The sequence below is a fragment of the Martes martes genome (genome assembly GCF_963455335.1).
Source record: "Martes martes genome assembly, chromosome: 2".
NCBI lineage: Eukaryota > Metazoa > Chordata > Mammalia > Carnivora > Mustelidae > Martes > Martes martes.
This window is the reverse complement of record NC_137889.1, coordinates 109,576,375-109,599,210: the sequence shown is the minus strand read 5'-3', so window position 1 is coordinate 109,599,210 and position 22,836 is coordinate 109,576,375. Positions and strand designations below refer to the sequence as shown.

The window sequence follows — 22,836 nt, the reverse complement described above, 5'->3', positions numbered from 1 at the left end:
TTGATTGGGCAACTGCCTTCGGCTCAGGTCATGATTCCGGAGTTCTGGGATGGAGTCCCACATCAGGCTCCCGACTTCATGAGGAGTCTGCTTCTCTCTCTGACCTTCTCCCCTCTCATGCTCTCTCACTCTCTCTCTCTCTCTCAAATAAATAAATAATTTTTTTTTTTAAAAAGAAGTACCTTTGGAACTTTTTGATTAAGTCTTGAACTAGAAAGGGGCATTAGTGGTGTGGCCATCAGTTGTCATAAAACAATCACATGACAAAACCATCTATAAAAAAGCAGCTTATTTATTTTAGGATGACAACAAATTATTCAGGAACCTAGGCAGGAAAATCACTCATTCTGAATTCTGGAAAATATTCAGGAATTTGGAAATATTTGTATAAAGCTTGCTCATTTTTGTTTAATTCATCCTATCCAATTTTAGCAGGGAAATTCTATTTATTCAAACTAACCATAATTAATATCGGGTGTTATTTTTGTGTCCAACATGTGGTTGTAGTACAGTTTTATGTTTGAGGCTATGTGAAATAATACCTCATGAGAATTAGATCATTAGACTATGAAGAAATATTAAAAGCCTTGGGTGAGGGTTTTGGAACTAGCATTGGAAATAAATATCAATTTATTATTTTTTAAATTCAGGATTAGGTCTAATAAATTTATTTTAGGGCCAGATGTTTATGACTTCTGTGACAAAATAACACCTGTTTTTTCTAGTTATTATTAAGAAGTACAGCAATGAACTAATTTTTTAAATGAAAAATGTCTTATCTGAAATAAATCACACCAGAACTATTCAAATAAGCCTTGAAAAGTACTTTATACTTAATAAGCAGTAAGGGAATGGCCATTTTATAATCCAAAATGGATTACATTATTTACTTATCTTTTTACAATAATTCAAAAGTAAGCATTCTTCTTCATCTGCATAGGCTTCCTGCATCATGTACCCCAAAAATGAAAGACTTATGGTCTTTTTGATTAAAACAAAATACTCAGTACTTGTCACTAGGCATATATTAAGCAAATGAAAGGTACTAGCTTGTATGACATGAAGCTTTACCTTCAGATAAGAACATGTTCTCAATAGAAAGATTCAGTAATTCTAAGTCATGCATTTCATTGAAACAGTTATAAACAGATGGTCAAAGCAACACACACACACATACACACACACACACACACACACACACACACACATGCCAGTCAATTTTTGTAGAGATGGATGAGTAGTTATAGGCAATCACTGCAAAAACAGAAAAACAAAAACTTCCTCACAAATAGGCAAAAGCAATGTAGGGTATCTTATTTGAAAGATACAGATACAATCTGGATCTCAGAAGGATGAGAAATGTGAATGAACCTAATGACAGCCTGGTGAATTGTGGGGTAGAAAAGAGAACAGAAATAAAAGTTATCTTCAGAGTTAGTGTTTCTGATAAAGCAGTCATTATCAATGAGGGAGTGCTGATGGGAAAACAAGAGAGATTAGGAGAGGATAACAGGGCCTGTTTCCCAGTGTGGGAATTACAGACAGTAAAGGTCTTTTTGTCAATGTCTACATGGGATATATAATCTATATTCTATTTTATATTCTGTAAAGAAAATTTTTAGTGGGAATAACCACTAAATTTAGAGGATTAGGACCAAGAATAGCAACATTTCTTCTAAATGGGCCTGAAGAAATGAGAAATTTGGGAATCCATCTCTTTAGTTTGATTTGTTCCTCTCTTGTCCTTTCTGTTTCCCATTTTAAAATTGCTATTGCCTGGAGAATGTAGGTCCCTTTAGTACCTAAAGTATAATTATCTGGTCAAAGGAGATAAAAGTTTTCATCCATATAAGCTCAGTAAGATATAAGGCTCCAGTTTGAACCCAAGTCCAGAAACTCGCTTAGTTTTCATTAAATCTTGAGAATTAAATACATGCCTGGCGTTATGCTAGGTGCTAACACAACAGAAAGTTATATTAACCTGTTTTAACCAAACTAAAAATAATGCAATTTAGGCATCTCTCCAGATTTCAGAACTCTGTAGATCAGTTAGAAGAAATAATTTCCAGAAAAGGAATTGGGCCTAAAATTAACTAGTTTTTTGCTTCCCTAGAAGGAAAATACCATGATCCTTTACTTCTAGTAATATGCCATTCCAGATATTGTATAGAAAGTACAACAAAGAGAAAAAGAAAGAACTGTGTCGATGGTATCAAACAAAGAGAACAAGCCATTATCTGATTATCCCACCTGTCGACTAGATATTCCCAGTTGAGCTGAATCCAATTCCAGGCCATATTCTTCCCATAGCTGTTGTATGAGATATATCGGATAACTGTAAACACATCCTGAGTTTTAATAATGTTTGGGTCCTTGAGCAAATCTAAATATCTAAGAAAACACAAACAGAAAAATAATTCAAAATGTTAACTATTAACTTTTTTAAAAATTAACTGAATTTATTGTATACAAGCACTTCACCCACTTACCTATTATCCCCCTGAGCTACAAAATTTAAAAAAACCAGTAAATTAAGGGAAAGTATTTATAGTTTTATTTTCTAAAGAATAACAGTTACATCTTATTTGTTCTTCCCTAGATTGTAAGAAACAACCTTCTAAAGCAATTTATATGGTTAGATTAATTAGCTCTAATTATAGTCTAATGCAGAGAAGTCCAAGATAAATTAAGTGACCAAATTGACAGATTTTTATTAACTGTATGCCATGGCTGTACCTAGAGGGAATATCTTGACATACTCTAGACCATTCAACTTCCAGAAACTGCACTTTAGTGATAGTCCTGAATTTTTGTGTAACTTATCACTCATCCTCTAATTCACAAGAGTCTTGGTAAGACATGTAAGCACTTGCTAATTTTCTCATCAGATAATCAGCACAGTGGCTTCAAAATAATGGATCAATATGATATTTTATGGAATGACAAAATGATCAAGTTCTTGATAGACTATTTTAGAGCCAAGAGCAGAAGAATGGACATCTACCCTAAAGCAAGATGGTGAAGGAGTATTGCTGGCTTTGTTTCTGGTAATCCTTACAAATTGGTTATTGCATCATAATTTCCTATTTATATTCTGCCTCATTCATGACCTATGTGTTTCTCAAGGATAGATATCATGCCTTATTCATTTTCATTCCCACAATTTATATACTTACACATAGAAAGGACATCCTATATGTTGGTTAAGTGAATGCAGTAAATAACTCAGAAACCATAACTAGGCAACAAATGAATTAGGGCAGATGCTAGTTGATTTGGGGCATGTGTGTAGTGGCAGAAGATTCATAGATGTGCTTTAATCAGTCTTTCTGAGTGGAATATAAATATATGTTGTGTGTATGTGTGCATATTGTGGCACATACTCCTTCTCTGATGACAGAAACCAATTTGTTCTGGGCTTGGATCAAGGTCTCCTTGATCCTAGGGAAGTAGGTAGGCTCCTACCCCAGCCTCAGAGTATGATGATGGCCCAAATCAGTCAAAGGAATTCAAGTTCATCCTCTCTGGCAAATGACCAAGAGGTAGACCTGAGTATAACCCAGAATGATCAAATGTGATCCAGTTCTGGTTATGAGGGGAAGCAGAAATAACTCACCTTTAGCATAAAAGACAAAGCCTTGTGAGAAGGAACTCTTTTGTCCTTGCTCTTCTTTCACTGAACATATTTGTGTGAAGACAAACTATTTGGAGCTCTAGAGGTTATGAGACATCCAACATGTTGAGGATGGCAGAAAGAAAAACACCCCAGGTCCTGAATCACAATGTTGAACCACCGCTCACAACTAGAAACTGCTGACTCCCAGAGTGTTTTCATATGAGATTACATTTCTTTATTCCACTCTTACATGGATATTTTGTTTCTTGCTGGGAAAATAAATTTTAATAGATGTTCTTGGAAACGTATCCTACTTTAATTCACATCTTAAAGTGACCATGACACCTAAACCATCAAATGCCACTCATATGAATAAAAAAAAAAAACAAAAAAAAAACTTACCTTGACAAAAGAGTAACATTCTTCACTGATGCTAATCCATACAACAGTTTTTCTTTTTCCTGAGCTAATGAAGTTTTCTGGTATTGATCAAGAGTGTAGTTCCATGAAGTCTCATTGCCAGAGTTCTGCATTCCATACCGATATACCAGAAGCCTGAGATTTACAGGAAGCCTAGAAGAAGAAACAATGTTTCAGAGATTTTTATTCTTCATTTCTAAGTTTGAGGTCCTCTAGAAATGAGCACATGAACAGTCACCTTACAGTCCCACTTAGCCACTGCTGAAATAATTGGGTAGCATTGTCCAAGGCTTCTTGATCTCCCATTTTGCACGCAAACCCTAACACGGAGGCACGGAGCAACCTTAAAAACAAACACACACAAAGCGGGGGCTGTGAGCACTTTTAAACATGTTTTAACACATACAAACAAATATTAAATGAAAATTAGTTTAAAAAAAATGTAAGAAATAACTTTGTAATGTGGTCTCCGACATCATTCCATCCCAGAAGATCCGCAATGGGCTTCACTTGACTTTGGAAGTATTTCTGAAATAAAAGCACCATGTACAATAAGTAATAATTTACTATTTATCAACAGTTCCTCATTTCTTATAATCTATAGCCCCCTGTTGTAATCTTCTTTCCTACTAGTTCAGAGAACTTTGGGCCTCTCCTTAGGAAAGAGATGTTTTCAGTTCTTATCACATGGGAGATTTGCTTCAATTCTGAAGATCAGAACATCCTGGATCTTTCTCTAGTGTTTTATAAAATTTGGGGTAAGCTCCTTTTAACCTCTACTTTTTAGTTAACATTTGTAAGAAATGGAGTAGCGCCTGACATACTTATTGCACTAAGAAGATTAATCAAGTATTGATGAAATAAAAATACTGATAACTAATATGCATATGCTGCCTTTGGGTTTACAAAGGATGTTTATTTTATATGACCTATACTATCCTATTGCCATAGGCAAGGATGGGCCGACATTCCTATTTTATGAAGGAAATGAAGACCACAAATATTAAATCATTTGTCCAGTTATTGTCCAGGAATAAGGAAACAAAATGTTATATATTAGTAAGAATAAATTCATTTTAACATAGATAAATCCATTGAAAATAGGATCTTGTTAGTATTTTATCTATTGTAACAAGACAATATATTGTACTATATTCTTTCTAACACTAAAATATATCGTAAAGTGGTATACTGAACCAGAAATACTGGCACATTTCAAGCTGGAAAAAAGTAGAGATAGTATCTTTTTGGTTGGGCTAGTTGTGTCATTGTACTTTCCTTTAATTTCACTTGGCACATGGATATGCTTTTGTGTCTCTCAGAAGCTCCTTGTCTCAGAAATCTCCTTATTCTGCTCACTGCTGCACATTTACTGTCATAAGATACAACATTAATATCACCTCAATCACAGGGTATAGCTCTTTATCATCTTCAAACATGCTAATAATATAGGTTACAGCTGAAATTGCTCTCTGCCATGGTAAAAAGTCTTCTTCCATTCTGAGATACTTGGTCAGGTTTAGAGCCATCTTATAATCTAGAAGTTGAGCTCTAAGGAAGAGAAAAAAAAACATTAATTAAAAACTATAGACTAAAAACAAAACAAAACAAAAATCCAGCCGTAGACTAGTACTTATTTGACTAAAAGTACTAGTATGGAAATCACAGAATTCAGTGTTAATGAGAATCCTTCTATTAAGCAATTAAGAAAATGCATTTATTTGGGGGGACACAATCAAAGAAGTTTGTTCACAATGATGTCTTAGTGCTTTCATATATTCAATAGTAAAGAGGAAGACAGAACACTGAAAAGTACATTTGAAAAATCGCTGAGGAGAAATTCTGGATAAAACTAAAGCCATTTAGCTATAGTTAATATTGATGGATAGACACAAGCTGATTATAATGTACAAATGTGGGGCACCTGCATGGCTCAGTGGGTTAGGTGTCTGACTCTTGATTTTGGCTCAGGTCATGAACTCAGGGTTGTAAGATCGAGCCCCACATTGGGCTCCAGGCTGAGCAAGGAGTCCACTTAAGATTCTCTCTCTTCCTCTCTTTTTGGCCTCCACTTTCTAAATATATAAATAAATAAATCTTTAAAAAATACTTTATAAGGGCGCCTGGGTGGCTCAGTTGGTTGAGCAACTGCCTTCGGCTCAGGTCATGATCCTGGACTTCCAGGATCGAGTCCCGCATCGGGCTCCCAGCTCCTTGGGGAGTCTGCTTCTCCCTCTGACCTTCTCCTCTCTCATGCTCTCTCTCACTCATTCTCTCTCAAATAAATAAATAAAATCTTTAAAAAAAAATACTTTATAAGAGGGCCACCTGGGTGGCTCAGTGGGTTAAGCCTCTCCCTTCGGCTCAGGTCATGATCTCAGGGTCCTGGGATCCAGCCCAGCATCAGGCTCTCTGCTCGGCGGGGAGCCTGCTTCCTCCTCTGTCTCTCCGCCTGCCTCTCTGCCTACCTGTGATCTCTCTCTCTGTCAAATAAATAAATAAAATCTTTTAAAAAATACCTTATAAGAAAATAATATATATAAATGCACTATGATAAATATATCTTATTAAAATGACTAACCTTTGATATGAAGAGGAGACATAACAATACTCATGAATTATGAATGCATAAAACGTTCCAGTTGAACTAGTTTTTCCCCTTAAAACATTTCCTTTTTCATATTTTTTCCCAATATTGACAAATAAAAAATGGATTTTGCTCCTCCACAAAATTTGAAGTTTCTATTGACACTTCAAAGTTTAAAGAATCCAATTTCTTCCTCCTTAAAAGGGATTCTAGAACCTTTTGAAATACTGTTCTCAGAAACCTGTTACGTCTCAAATTTTAGCCTAGGTTTTAAAAAGAACCTGAGATGGGAATTCTGCCTTTTCAAACCCACATTTTGAAAGTTTAAATTAAAGAATAAATTTTGAATTTTTGAATTGGTAATACTGATGCATTGAATGCTACTGTGTTTGAAAGTATTTTGTGAATGAAGAATGAATTATATCTTGATTTCTCCCCGAGTGTTTGATTAGAGGACGAACTAGTAGTATTGGACAGATAGATAAGAATGAGAATTTTGGCATACAATACAGTGCTTGTTTTCAGTGCAGAAAGCTGATTTCTTCTATTTTCTCAGGTCCTGATCTTATTTAGAAAGAATTATATTTTGGAGCATGCAGCCTCTCCTAATAAAAGCACTACTAAATAATATTAAGAAATGGAGTGTTTTATTGAGAATGTTTGTTAAGTAAGAAAAATTATAAAATTTTGTGTTGATATTTGAAACTTGAGAATTTTCTAATTTTAATGATTCTCTATTTTCCCTGGTGAATAGAAGAGTTAACTATGTCCAGCTGATGATTTTAAGGTGTTTATGAAGAATAACTGTTGCTCTAAGGATCAATTTAGCAAAGAGAATAGTGAAAGTTTAGGAAGAATGAGCATTTGGTCAGAAACCAAGTGGTCTGTACATTTCAGGTAGGTGAAGAGATGAAAGGGAATGGGTCTTGGTTACCAGGGCCAGAAGAATTAACTAATTAGGCAGCATAGGTAGAAGTAAGAAGGGAATCCAGTTATCCAAAAATTAGAGATTCTGAGGAAATACTGTGTATTCAAATGTTGAAAATCAATATCCTATCCTATTGCCTTATTTTTCCAACAGGCTTGATAACTATACAATAGTTCCATTTTGGTGTCACTTGTTTTCTTTAAGTCTGAGTCATAGGGTCAGAACATCAGACTGGGTGATTTGAGATAACATTTGAGAATTTAGCTGAGATATTTTTCATTTCCCACAAATAATGTTACTCTGTAGCTCCTACTGGTCGTATTTGATTCTCCCGAGAAAGAGCAGTATCATTTAGAACTATGATTCTCAAAGTGGAGCATCTATCAACAACACCTGGAAAGTTCATTAAATCACATATTCCTGCCCTCCACTGCCCTCCCCCCCAGAGTTTCTGATTTAGCAGTTTTGGAGTAGGGCCAAAGAATTTGCATTTCTCATAAGCTCCCCTGGGCAATGTTGATACTGGTGGGACCCCATGTGAAGACCTGGTTTTGAGAACAAAGACATCTATAGTGCCCTTCTCAGATCCCCTTACAGTGCTCAGTTGGCTCACAGCTGCCACCTTCTTCAGAGAAGAGCACTTGGCCAAATATATCCATCTTGCCTAAGAGGTAATGCAATACCTCACCCCAGGCCATTAATTCTTTGATTCAGGAAGGCAACAAGCCAGCCTGCTTCCCTCAAGTTAGATCCACTTTATAGCATAATCCATAGCTTTCTAGTGGAATCTGGCAAAGCTAGACTCCATCTGAGACCATATCATGGCTCACCTTTTTATCCCTGCCCCATCCTCTTTTTCATGCTTCCTATCTCATGAGAGTACTCTCTCCGTAACCTACATGTACATGAACCTTTTCATATATTGCTTCTAGGGAGCTCAACCTAAGACAGCATTCTTAAGCAACTTTGAGTCTCAAACTCCATTTGTTAAATCCAGAGGCATACAGCAGTTCTGAAAGCCAGATATGTTAACTTTATTTTATTTTATTTTATTTTAAAGATTTTTGGAGGGTGCCTGGGTGGCTCAGTTGTTTAAGCATCTGATTTTAGCTCAAGTCATGATCTCAGGGTCCTGGGATCGAGTCCCATGTCAGGCTCCCTGCTCAGTGGGGAGACTGCTTTTCCCTTTCTTTCTGCCCCTCTCCCTTGCTTGTGCTCTTTCTCTCCTCTCTCTCTCTCTCTCAAATAAATAAATAAAATCTTTAAAAAAATTTTTTTTTATTTGAGAGAGTGAGTGAGAGAGAGAGAGCAGGAGTGGGAAGAGGGAGAGGGAGAAGCAGACTCCCCATTGAGCAGGGAGCCCAATGCCGGGCTCCATCCCAGGACTCTCTGATCATGACCTGAGCCAAAGGCAGATGCTTAACCAACTAAGTCATCCAGGCATCTCAATAACTTTCTTTATTTAAAAATCTTCCATCAATCTAGTAAAAGCCCAGCCTGAGGAATTCAAATCATAGAACTGTTCTATCATCTGGAGAAGTTGGAGGCTTTAAGTTAAAGACAGTTCCCACCAGACTCGATGGAAAAAAGGACAAATGGGTCTAATGAGGGAATTCTTGCCCTCCTATCTTGGGCTGAGGCACCCAGGAAGTTTGGGGGAATTGCATAACAAAAGGTTTATCTTGGCTTCCCTGGGTGTGACCTGAAAGTACATTCCAGTCCTCAGAGAAGCTGACTTAAGCATAGTGTCTTATCAAACGTCGCTCTTCACTGGGACATTAGAAACAGTTCAGAGAAGTGTCTAGGTTGATGCAGCTGACCCCATGTGCTCATTTCCCAGCAAAGTCTTTGGTGGTGTGGAGAATTTCAAAAAATCCCCATTGTGTCTGATTTCTCAGTGTTCACTTGCCAATTAAATTCATATTTCTGGCTCATAACAGTCTTTTTGCAAAGAACTGGGTCCTTTTGGAGTCTTTCTGATTACCCTACTTCTCCTTTCTCTAAAAGGCAGCATGAGGATGGAGATGGGGGGGTGGGTAGGAGGGTGAAGTTGCTTATCCAGTTCTGTGTTGTGCTCTGGTTACCTCTGCAAACACCTGTAAAATGGTAAAACCAGTGACCCTAGAGGTCTGTAATCTTGGTGTGGCTGATGTTCACTTGGTGGCCTTTATTTGCTAACTTGATTCTCACCTCGGATATCATTGGAGCCACTGCTGTGTGAGGCGGGGCTAAAATTCTGAATTATGAAGGTGCACTTCTGAACATTTGCAAATGTCACTCCTAATTAGCTCAAGGACTTTGATACAGATGAACCCTACTCAAAGTCAATATGGTAGGTGAGATTTTGTGTGTCTGCTAACAGCAAATTACAGTAGTTTGGCTATGATGTTTATGCAAGTTTTAAAAAAGAGAGTTAAGGAAGACACTCATGTTATAAATAGTGACTTTGGCTATTTTAAACTATAATTAATACTTAAACTTCATGGCAATTCATCAGGAAAATAGATTTATGAAAAAATCCACATTATTTTAAATAGCCCAATCTCATTCCAAAACTCACCTTGCCAAGGCAAAAGCATCGTCAATAAGACTTGCACGGTCAGCAGAAGAAAAGTCCTGAAAAGAAGAAGAAAAAGAGGCAAGTAGCACAATTCCTAAACCAAAGCATGTTGAGAAAGTTAATATCATGAAGATTCTGTTCTTAGAGCAAAAATAAAACAATTCATGACTACTGCTGGTTTTACCTTGTGGTTGCTGGAGAGATGGGTAGCTATCCATTCCCAAGTTGGTACTTCATAATTTACACGATAAAACCCAATATGATCTGGGTTTATTTTGAGAAAAAGATTTCCAGCAGGATTCAAAGTGATTCCTGTGGTAGTAAATAAACAGTAATGAGAAACATGTTTGCATATACTATAAACACAGAGAAATTAGGCCCAGAGGGTCAGAAGAAAAGAAAAGAAATATCAACTGAAGGAGTCAAGTTTGATTTGGATCCAAAGCCCCAAAGCCTAATTCTTATTTAGTTGCCTAATTTTAGAATGTCACTGTAGCACATGAGGTGAAGAAGAATAACCAATATAAATAAGTGTCCTGTGATTTGTGACTTATACTCCTTACTGGTAGAAGCTTGCCAAATGAGTGAAATAATTCTGTGCTTTTCAATCCTCCAACAGAAGAAAACAATGCCAAAAGACAAAGAGGTCCTTGCTTTTGGGGGTAGTCCATATAATGCTAATCATGATGGATTAATTACAAAGAGTTCTCATTGGGCAGCCTGGGGAGGGGATAAAAATGTAAACATCTAAAAGAATACTTTATTTATTAAAATCAACATTCAAATTGATGGCATTGTCTATTGCCTAGCAAAATAATGATTTGAGATCAGTAATGCTTTTAAAATGTCAAGAAGGCCTGCAGTAGAACTGAAATCCAAATACAACATTCTCAATTTTGTAATCCGTGTCATACTGGCTCTTCTAATTTTATTTATCTTTGTAAAGTCTTCTCTTTCCTTATTTCAATTGATTACATCAATGCTTTTCATCAAAGGATTTGCCAAATTAACTCTCTTTCTAAAGTAGCACCCAGTATTTACACAGGGCTCTAGTATATAGATTTTTAGAGGCTCAACATTGAAGGAACAGAGACTTCTGTTTGAGGTAAAAAAAAAATTCACGTAAAATAATAACTGTGCTCTGACACGACCAGTTTTCATTAGTTAGCATTGCTTCTATACTTTTTAGTTTGTACACTCTTTTGTTTGCAAGGACAATATACACTTTAAATAATTGTGCGTAAATACTGCATCTATTGAGAAATTTCAAATAGTTTAATGTAGTGGCGCTGTAAGGATGAGATACTGGAAAATGGAAGATGAGGCTCGAAATAGAGTCTGGAGCTCTGGAGTACAAGAGCCACGTGCCATGAGAAGGAATCCATCTTCTGAAAGATGGTCAGATAGAAAAGATCTTTAAGCAGGGAAATAACACGCTCAAGTGTGCTTTCTAGAAAGATAATTTTGATGGTGGTACGAGAGATATATTGGAAAGAGATTTTAAAGTCTCCTGTAATCATCCAAGGCAAGAGGGGAGGAGGGCTTACTCCAATGTGGAGGTAATGAAAAAAAGAAAAAAGGTGATGTTTTCAAGACACATCACGGGTAAGATCAACAGTTGGTTTTCTTACTTGAGTGGACAGTCAGAGGAGGGGGAAATGGCTCGGATGGTCGGATAAGTAATGATGCTGCTATTACAGAATAGAGGCAGATGAGTTAGTTTGGGAGGGAAGAAGATTTAAACTTTGGAAGTGTTCACAAGGTTTGGAAGACATCCAGGACACAGTAGTTTTTCATAATATATGAGTAAGCTCTCCAACAAGACAATACTTTTTTTTAGGAATGTTCAGAGTAGGTGCTTGACAAATTATAAACCTTTACCTCATTCACGCAGTATTTATCTTTCTTTGTCATTCTCCCATGGACAAGTTGTTGAAAGGAAGCTAATCTTTTGGCAACTGTGCGCTTTGAATGTTTGTATCTGGAGGAGAGCCTCTTGCTAAGCACAGACCCATACATTAATAAGAAAAAGAGCATGAACTTTTGAGTCTGACAGATCTAGGACAAAACCCTCGCTCTGTGACTAACTAGCTGTGTGATCTTGGCCAAATCACTTGACCTCTCTGTGTCCCTGTTCGCCATAAGGGAAATAGGGATAAAAATCCCTCACAGGGCTGTTGTGAAGATTAAATAAGATAACATCGGTAAAGTGTTGGTCACACAGTTATTTGTCCAACAGATGGTAGCTATCCTCATTATTATGAAAGGGGATATGCCGCAGTTCTATAAATAGCGAGGCAAATATAAATAACATTGAGAAGTTCCTGGCAATCCATCTAAATACTGCAGTATTTCAGTGTGCTTTATATATACCTAGTTAAGCCTGTCTAGAGTTACTGTGATTTTTCTCACTTTATAGATGAGGAAGCTGAGATCCAGGAAGTCAGTAATTATGGACTTTCCAAGTTCATGCTACTTTCCCAACAGTTGTTAACAGCAACATACTGTGGGGTTGTTTAGTTACACAGTGAGGGACATAGGACAAGAATACTGGTGCCCACTCCTGGCAGCACGTGGGAGTCAGTGCGTATTAGGTTTCCTTTCATTGCTCCACTTACTATTGTTTCTCTGATCATAACCGTCCTATGTGTTCCTTACAGTTCCAAATATGTTTTTGGAAAATACAAAAAAGTATAATGAAGAATAAAAATATTATGATTATGACTCACTGAAAGCTCAGGTGATGGTTAGCTTTTTTTAGCAATAAAGTATCTTTGGGGTGAGGTACGTCTGTTGTTTATTAGACATCATCGCACACCTAACAGACTATAGTATAGAGTAAACATAATTTTTATACAATGCACTGGGGAGCCAAAAAATTCTTTGACTTACTTTATTGCCATATTCACTCTGTTGTGGTAGTCTAGAAGCAAACCCACAGTATCTCTTTGGTATGCCTGTATTCTGTTTTATATAAATAATCATAAAAAACTTTAGACAACTAGACAGCTCTTGTGATAGCTTGATAATTCTAGAGAAAGAAGTATTTTTCTTTAGTGATGTAGATGCTTTGTTGTGTTGATACTTTAAGCAAGTTATTTTTCAGTTTAAAATTAGTTTATATCATTAAATTTTATGCATCATTTATTAGAAAAACACAAGTTGAAAAATACAAGAATAGTATTTTTTTACCAATGACGCACTATTTGTACTTGGGGAGCTAAAAATTTCTAGTAGGATGCACTATCAGAATTTAGGATCAAGGAAGAAAATTTTAATCTCTGAAACTAAGTCTGACATGATCTATTGTAAAATGAATTGGTTATACATTTGTGGTAATATTTTCAACAAATTATTTAAGGAAGTATTTAAGAAATAGTAATCATTATGTTAGTAACAATTACAGAGTCCCTCCTAAATATCAGCAAGTGGCCTAGAGAATTTCCCTAAAAAGAAAGGTATTGTATTAATATGCAATATTTAATAAGCAGGAATCTGGAAAAATGCAACCTGGCTACCTGGTGATGGTTTTGGTGATTGGGAAGAAATAATTGCAAAGAAGAGTTTAGATAGTGAAGGTCTGTTAGAGTGTCTCGGTCTGCAGAGGGAAGGGGATGCACAGTTGAGCTGGTACATGTATTCCAGATTTTTTAACAGATTTCCTCCTGTAGAGAACAATGTATGTGGTAGAGATCTGTTAGTTATTTACTGCACTATTCTCTCTTCCTCCCTGGATATACAGCTAGACTATATTTATTAGCCTCCCTTGCAGTTAGGTAGCAACATGGGATTGACAACTGGACACAAAGTGTGGGCAGAATTAATAGATGCACTTCTCGACCTGCACCCTCCCTTATCTTCCCCTGTCTTCTGATCAGATGCAAAGATCCAGCAGAGGAATTTGAGGTCTAGGAAGCAGTGAAGCCATAAGAAGGAGGAAGACAGGATTTCTAAGTTACTATTTGGCAGTGAACTACCTAGGAAAGATGGCAGGTCAGGAATACCTCCGTTGGACTTTTGCATGAATAAGAAACTTTCATTGCATCAAAATAGCCTCTAAATGCAATAATTAGACTCCCCTGGTTAATGCAGTATATGAAGCTATCACAGCTTGATGAAATCTCTGAAATAATTGATCTACCTTAACTGTCTCTTTACTCTTATTAAGTAAACTTTCTTCCTGGAAGGAGATACCTAATTAGCTGACATGAGTATTCTGGTTCACCTTGGCCAGTATATTTTTATTTATATAAATTAACAAATTAGCATTCTTATATGTTTGCTTTGTGTGAATAAATCTTCCAAGCCTTGGTTGACCAGGGCTGAATTGATGAAACTGAGCTTTTGAATCTGCAAAACTGAATTCATAATGATCCAATCAAAATTCAAACATCCCATGAGGCTCAGCTTGAAAGAATGAAGAAAGTCTCTCTTTCTCTTTGTTATTAAATTAAAAAACAGGGACGCCTGGGTGGCTCAGTTGGTTAAGCAGCTGCCTTCGGCTCAGGTCATGATCCCAGCGTCCTGGGATCGAGTCCCGCATCGGGCTCCTTGCTCAGCAGGAAGCCTGCTTCTCCCTCTGCCTCTGCCTGCCACTCTGCCTGCCTGTGCTCGTCGTTCGCTCTCTCTCCCTCTCTCTCTCTCTGACAAATAAATAAATAAAATCTTTAAAAAAAAAAAAATAAAAATAAAAAAATAAATTAAAAAACATATGCCCATAATTATTTTGACATGAAACATTTAAATATAACTACCATGAGATTCTAGTAATATTCTATTTATGTGTAGTCAGAATTTGGTTATCTAAATCATCCAGAATGTATCCTTAGATCTGCAAGAGTCATCAAAAGTCTGTACCATTTCCTATGGCCTAGGCCTTCTCCTAGACCCTATACATTTAGGAATATCTATTTTAAAATATTATGTTTTAGTAAGATTAGTTATCTGACATCACGTGATAACCTTCAAGTCTTCTAAATGTTAGAAAGCCGCAGATTAAAAAGCAAAAAAGACTATATACTACTAAATGTAAATGCACTGATAAAGAACAGCTGGTACTAAAGATAGAGGCACAATTAAAGTATCTACAGACATTCTCCAACAGCACCTCAGTCTGCGGGCAAACAAGCCTCCGTTAAGCAAGGACTTACTAAACTCTTAGTAAGTCTTAAGATGTGCACAGAACCTCACTGGCAATAGGATGGTAATCCTGATCTGCCATCAAGGAGTATGATGTAAAGGTCGTATCTCCAAGGAGTTTGTCATTTACTTAAAAAAGAAAAGAGAGAGCAAATGAAGATTAAATAATAATGTGATATTCAAAATATAAAGTAGTAATACTAGGAATAAAGTAGGATTGATTTAACCCATAGCACAAAATATACTATAAACAGTGAGAAGAGAGATGACACAGGGCAGGCTGGAATAGCCGGAGAAGGAAGGGTCTGTGATAGAGATCCTCTTCTTTTGTTATAAATTACATGTTTAATTTTTTTAATGTTTAAAATATCATGTGCAACACAAATGTAAATAAACGGCCTTGGGGGAAGTCCCAACATTGCCTGGGAAATTTCTGACTGATGAATCATCAAAGAAACCAAGAAGAGGGAGGTAGGGCTGGTAACCTGAGCTGACTGCCCATTCAGTGCACTTGGGATGTGTTTGTCATCTATGCTCTGAGCTGAGAGCTGAAGATGTCCCCAGACAGGAAACAGGAACTTATTGCATAGCCTAAAAATGGAGCAGGCACTTTGAAGTAGGAAGAGATGTCTAGTTTGCTTCTGGCTCAGTGAGCAGTCATGATTCTGAAGTTTCAGATAAAGACAGGTCTGTCATCAAAACTCTGTGAACATTGCAGCTTCTTCATTCTTTCACTCGTTCATTCAATAAACAATTACTGGGTAACAGCTGAAGACATAGAACAACCACAACCAAAATAAATAAGCTCCATTTCCTTAAGAAATATTCTATGTGGGAGGGGAAAGACAACTAAATCCATAGTTAGAGCCAAAAAAAAAAAAAAAATGTGTTCAATGTAAAGACAAAGGGATACAGTTGCTGGCAGAGCCTTCTGCCCTCACTTTCCTACTAGCATTCTCTGTCCAGAGCAGAGTTCTTATCCACACTTGGTCAAGCCTATCATCCATTTAAATACTACCTTTTCCCCCTAGCCCTCAGTCTAGACATGCTTTTCTTTAGTAACCTTTCCTGAACCCCCGAATCTGGGCTGGTCTTTCTTCAGTGAGCCCCCTTGGCTATTAGCGTACCAGGCACTCATGACTCTCATTTGCCTACTGACTTGTCCATCTGTGCCCTCACTAGACAGTAAGTACCAACAGGGTAAGGGATTTTTTCCCTCAGCATTATCTCCATGCCTACCCCTGTGTCCGGCACAGAAGTTAGCTCTTGGTAAATACTTCCTTGAAAGAACTAATTAATTGATTGATTAATAAGGATTAAATTTATTATTCAAATATTCCCTCTCATAAGTATATAACCCCAAAAGTGAACAAAAAACCTGCTGGATTCACAGAAAAATCTGTACAGAAATGTTTATAGCACCATTAACAGCCAAAAAGTAGAAATAATCCAAATGCTCATCAACTGATAAATAGATGAATGGGAGGTGGAAATCAATATGATATAAGTATAATTTGTCAATAAAAAGGAAAGAAGTACCGATACATGCCACCACATGGACGAACCTTGAAAACATTACCCTAAGTGAAAGAAAACAGTCATAAAGTACCACACATACCATTCTAATTATATGAAATGTCCCAAATAGGCAAATGTATGCAGACAGAAAGTAGCAGCTGCTTAAGGCTGGGGGTATGGGAGATAGAGGGAGTGATAGCTAAAGCATGGAATTTCTTTTTGAGGTGATTAAAATGCTTTAAATTTGACTATGGTGATGGTAACACATATCTGCAAATGTAATAAAAACCACTGGATTCTACACTTTAAATGGGTGAATTGTATAATACGTGATTTTTATCTCAATAAAAAAATCAGCCCTCTAGGTATAGGATAAAAATTTACTTGCTAGGGGAAATCATACCTAATTAATATTTTAGAATATTTTGCAGGAGCAAATAGGCATATGTAAATAAAGGATAAATGATTTATCTTATTTTTATCCCTAAGAAGCCACAGGTGAAAAGCACATGTCAACCGCTTTTCTGAAACCAACTCTGCGTGGGATGGGGTGAGAAGAGAATCATTTGTCTTAGAAAGAAGTGATTTGGAAACCTAAAACAAGTACAGTGGTAAAAGTGTAAAAAGGAGGAATCTTCTGGGACGGATGCTAAAACCTGCCCTATTATTTCTGTCAGTAATCTGGAGGAAAGAACATGTGATAAGGCCTCCTTGTTTTAATATTAACAAAATTTTTTCAAGAAAGGAAAAGACAAACCAAGGGAGATAGAATACAGAAATATATTTCCAGTTGATTTAAGTGAGCAGAGCAGTCACAGCTGAGTTTTAACACAGGCATAAGCCAAGTCATTCATTTACGCAGCTGGATGGATGGATGGATTGAAATATGTATAGATAGCGCCTTGAGCTACTGGGGACAATTTACAACTTAGAAAAGATAATTTGGAATCATTCAAGATTCTAATGTCAAACTGAATTGGAAAAATGATAGGTCTAATTTAATATCAGCATTTTAAGAAACCAGGTTTGTCACATAACATTTTAAGAAATTCCATGATTTACTTCTGTGATACAAAGAAAAAAAAGTAGAAGAAAGAAAAAAGGAAAGGAGGGAAGAAATGAAGAAGGGGAAAAGAAAAAAAGAAAACTTACACATCTATCATCCAATGGTTGGGTGTGTGACCCTTCTTTGGATATGGGTATTTGTTAATTGTGTCAGTCATAGTAAATTGTTAAAAAGAGTATCTCAAGGTAGAAAATTTCTCGTTGTAGGTAAGGGCTTGAATTCATTGGAAGATTACTTAAGAGGTCTCTTTTAGCTTTAATGTATATCACAAGTTCCAGCTTCAGTGTTGTTTCTTTACACTTTACATTAGTTTAATGTGGTACATTAATTCAAAAGAAGAAATAATAAATCAATTGGTGACATTTACCTCCTGTTTCTGACCTGTTGTAGAATGTAATACTTGATACATTATCTTCAGTCCATTTAACTGGAATATTCCATGTGTAACTAAAATTTTTTTAAAAGAAAAATTTAACTTTTATTACTAAAAACAAAAAACATTTCCAAAGTAAAAATACTTAAAAAGCAATAGACAAGCATGTTTTCCTCATAAATGATCATCCAGTATATAGGATACAGTTAATATAATATCCTTTAGTGATGAAAATAGGCCATATAACTACTTTCAATTTCTATAAATCTCTAAAATTTGGAACTTTGTATCAAGAAACCAGCTAGGCATGAAAATTATTTCAATGAAATGCCTTGGGATTTTGAAAAAAGATGCTGCATAAAGGTAATACGTTACATGATAACATTGAGCTTTCACACACATACTTGCACATATTCTAGTATGCTTAGTTTCTGTCAAGGAACACAAACCATTTTTCAAATTCAGAAGGCAATCTTAAAATACCGTGCAGGGGATAACCCATTTTAGGAATTACGTTGAGACTTAAATTACACCACCACCATCCATCCCTTAAAGATTCTCATGTTCTTTCCATATCCCCTATTTTGCAGCATGTGAGTCAGGTGTGCTGCAAAGGGAAAAATCATCAGAGAAGCATGTTTTCGTTTGTTTGTTATTGTTTTGTTTTTTGTTTGTTTTGTTTTTTTTAGTGTTCTCATTAGCTACTTAGTATTTTCTTGTGGAGCAGGGAGAGGAGGTTAGCTTTGTACTTTGGTACAATATATACTTAATATTTTAGTCTTGAAACCTCATGAAAGAGGTCTTAAATTGTTTTGACTGTTCTCATATCATGTACTATCAATCAGAAAATATAAGAGACCTAGAAAGAAGATGGATCCATGTTTAGATTCAGGTTTCAACTCAAAGTTTGCCTTGTTTTCTGTCATCTGTGATCATTCAAGCCCCCAACAGAGAATGGGGGATGATATTTCTCCTTTTCAAGATATAATAAAAATTTATGTAATTCAGGGACAATACATTTTTTTAAGATTTATTTATTTATTTCAGAAAGAGAGATTTTGTAAGATTGAGTTAGTAGATTTCTTTGAGGATTGTATTGCTGATGGAATGAGTTTGGCTCTAAATTCTATAGAACCAATATATACATTGTTTCTTGGGTCATGTTGCAAGCATTATCAGTGATCCAATCTTATCCCCTTGAATCTCTTTGCCATTTTTGTACACCCCAAACTCCAATGTGCTCTCCTTGACGACAGCTAAACACCTTGGTCTCTCTGTCAGAGGACTGCCCTCTAGCTGCCCAAGCAAGGAAAACCAGAAGTTCCTTAGCTTTTACATTCTTGGATGCAACCCTTAGCCAATGATGGAAGGACATGAAAATCTTCCTTGCCCCATTTGTCAGGAGCACTCTATAGTACTGTCTCCAGAGCCTCCCCCTGGACAGGTACTCTCCACAGCCCCAGCTCCGCTCGATATTGCACTCTGCTGCCTGATAACCCCACATCCCAGGCCCCTTCCAGTCTTAAAAACACTTCCTGGTGAGTAGCTTTCACCTGAATCATCGCTTCAGAATCCGCTTTTAGGGAAGCTGACCTAAGAGTGATCCCTTGCAGCTTCTCAACAGACAAACAAGCACTTTTAAAGGTCCCATCCTACCTATATATTTCGCTCTTTCACTGTTCTTTTGCTTTGGTAATGCCACATAAACTAACATTTCTTCCCTTCTTTACATTTCTCCAATGCCGACCTGACTGAAAGGACAGAGCATGCAAATGTCTGGATGCCCTCTTTGCACAGCCAGGATTTCATATTTTGCCCATTCCCCGTAAAACACGGTCTCTGGGATTACACTGTGCCTAAAGTGGACATAAGATATACTACTAAGTTATGTTAAAAAAAAAAAAATCTCTGAAGTCTGAAGGGATCATAAGACTAAAAGTATCAAGGGCTGCAGCTATATAATTTCCTAAGTTTAGAATGCCTTATAGGATCTAATCTAATGTGAGTAAAATAATAGATTTGAGTACAAAATATCAATAAATGAAAATTACATAAATGGAGCGAGAGAGTCTTGTATATGTTACCTAAAATTTAGGAGGATCAAATTTCATTTTTAAAGGCAGAATCCAGTTTTTTGTATCTAATACTCAAACGAACTCTGGTGGTATTAAATATGGTCAACCTAATTTTCACTAAAGAAATTGACTTTGATTGCCCCAAAATAACATGCCTACTCTCCTTTTCCCCCATCTACATTGAGTGGATTCCTGAAGACATGTCCCTGATAGGGAATTCCCCCTAATAGAGACAAGAAATTTTTTTTTAAAGTTTTTATTTATTTGAGAGAGAGAGGGAGAGAGGGAGAGTGAGAGAGAATATGAGAGGGAGAAGGTCAGAGGGAGTAATAGACTCCCTACAGAACTGGGAGCCCGATGCAGGACTCCATCCCAGGACTCCAGGATCATGACCTAAGCCAAAGGCAGTCACTTAATCAACTGAGCTACCCAGGCACCCAAAATTTGTTTATTTCACCAGATGGTTGAGACCACAGTGTTAAAACAATAACGTAGAACACGTGTGGACCATTTGCATTGAACAAAGTTTGTGATCTGTAAGAATTCCCTAATCTTGGAATATTTAAGCAGTGAGAAAAAGGAGGAGGCCATTGAGTTTATAGTACAACTTAATCAACCACATTTCCCACCAGACAGAAATACACCTAGAGAGAGAGTGGGTGAACATTAGGGTTGGAGAAAGGGCTAATTCCTTTATGGGGTCATTAGGGCATATGTTACGATCTAGGTTTTTAATCAAGTAAAAAATCATGAAGGATCACTTTTGATACAATGTTTTCTCTCCTATTTGTTCAGGAGCTGCTATAGATTTTTAACAAATGTTCTCAGCAGGATAGCACATGTGTTCTGGGCTCATTTTTCTATGCATATATAACTTTCTTTTATAAAAATGGAGCAAATAGATTGACTTTATGATAAGTGATCATTAAAAATCATGTATCGAGGGGCACCTGGGTGGCTCAGTGGGTTAAGGCTCTGCCTTCGGCTCAGGTCATGATCCCAGCATCATGGGATCGAGCCCCATATCAGGCTCCCTGCTTGGTGGGAAGCCTGCTTCTCCCTCTCTCACTCCCCCTGCTTGTATTCCCTCTCTCGCTGTGTCTCTCTCTGTCAAATAAATAAATAAAACTTTTTAAAAAATCATGTATCGAATCTAAATAAAATAAAAATGGTATCTGAAGATAAAAACTAAAGAGAATGCTAGAGGAAAAGTATAAATGTTATATAGTTCCATGTTCTAAATCTTGATGAGTACAATTTAAAGATTTGTTATAACTTAAAAAGTGAAGACCTGGGGCGCCTGGGTGGCTCAATGGGTTAAAGCCTCTGCCTTTGGCTCAGGTCATGATCCCAGGGTCCTGGGATCAAGCCCCGCATCGGGCTCTCTGCTCAGCGGGGAACCTGCTTCCTCCTCTCGCTCTGCCTGCTTCTCTGCCTACTTGTGATCTCCGTCTGTCAAATAAATAAATAAAATCTTAAAAAAAAAAAAAGTGAAGATCTGATAATATATTTCATTTGCTGGGTAATAAATTTTTTTATTTGTGTGAAGGGGAATGCATAACCAAGAAGTAGTTTAAAAAATGCAGTCCCACCAGTTTAAAAACAGTGTTTGGTATGTCTTTGGCTTAACAAATCAGTGGATACACATGACAGAAGGGAAAAATTACTATGAAGCTTTAAGTTTGTTTCTCAGAGAAATATTTTTAATTTTAATATCTAGAGGCTACTAAATAGCAGTATTAAATATGGCCAATCTAATCTGCTAGAACATAAAACAGTAACTATAAAATAAACAGTTTATAGTTAATAGAATGATCACACAAATTATTATATGGATTTTTTAAATTATCACCCAAGATCGAGGGTTTCAGTTCATTTATATATTATGAAGAGGAAAGAATGAAAACAAAGCTCTTCTATCATAATCTTTCCTTTCCAAAATAAAGAGAAGATAAGTATTACAGGCACTCCCTGACTAATCTCATTTGGTGTAGGAACTCAAATTTCCTTTGTTTTGGCATGAACTATTAATTTTCAATATTTGCATACAGCAAGATACCCAGTTCATATGAAGGTCATTTACTGTGGGGGAGCTGAGTGTCTGATGTTTCCAGAAGAGGTTGTAATAAGGGGAGCACCCTGGCTTTCTTGACGTTCTTCCTGCTCAGGTACCAACCAGTATCTTGAAAGTAGCTAATTTAATAATGCTGAGTGCTCTCCATTCTCTGATGCCTTGGACAGCAAGTTTGAATTTTGGCAGTTTGAATCGTTGGAAATACCCGAGTGTGCTATTAGTATGACTTAATTTTCAAAGCCCTGAATCGGAAGCCGGGAAACAGGTTGTGTTACTCACCATATAGAGTACGTATGATAAAGTTCTCTAAAGAACTTGCTCTAAAAATTTGGCTATGGCCACTATAAAACAAGATGAGAACGATTTTCTAAAAAGAGATATTTATCTGCAAACTCATCCAGTGCAGTTCCCTGCATATCATTTGTCTTTTTAGTGAGAAATTTGAGCTCAACCTCATCTTTGGAACACCTGCCACACCCC

The 22,836-nt window shown here is 36.6% G+C and overlaps 1 protein-coding gene across 1 annotated transcript in view; it reads right to left on the bottom strand.

The window, feature by feature from the left end:
• The window catches only part of ENPEP (glutamyl aminopeptidase), a 79,760-nt gene that overhangs the window by 9,224 nt on the left and 47,700 nt on the right, over window positions 1–22,836 (bottom strand). The window contains exons 11-18 of the mRNA XM_080795747.1: window positions 18,202–18,281; window positions 10,296–10,423; window positions 10,112–10,167; window positions 5,437–5,587; window positions 4,491–4,564; window positions 4,275–4,379; window positions 4,019–4,189; window positions 2,251–2,391 (exon numbers count right to left, since the gene is read on the bottom strand). Of these exons, the coding sequence (XP_080651873.1) occupies window positions 2,251–2,391; window positions 4,019–4,189; window positions 4,275–4,379; window positions 4,491–4,564; window positions 5,437–5,587; window positions 10,112–10,167; window positions 10,296–10,423; window positions 18,202–18,281 (906 nt within the window). The remainder of the gene's footprint in view (window positions 1–2,250; window positions 2,392–4,018; window positions 4,190–4,274; window positions 4,380–4,490; window positions 4,565–5,436; window positions 5,588–10,111; window positions 10,168–10,295; window positions 10,424–18,201; window positions 18,282–22,836) is intronic.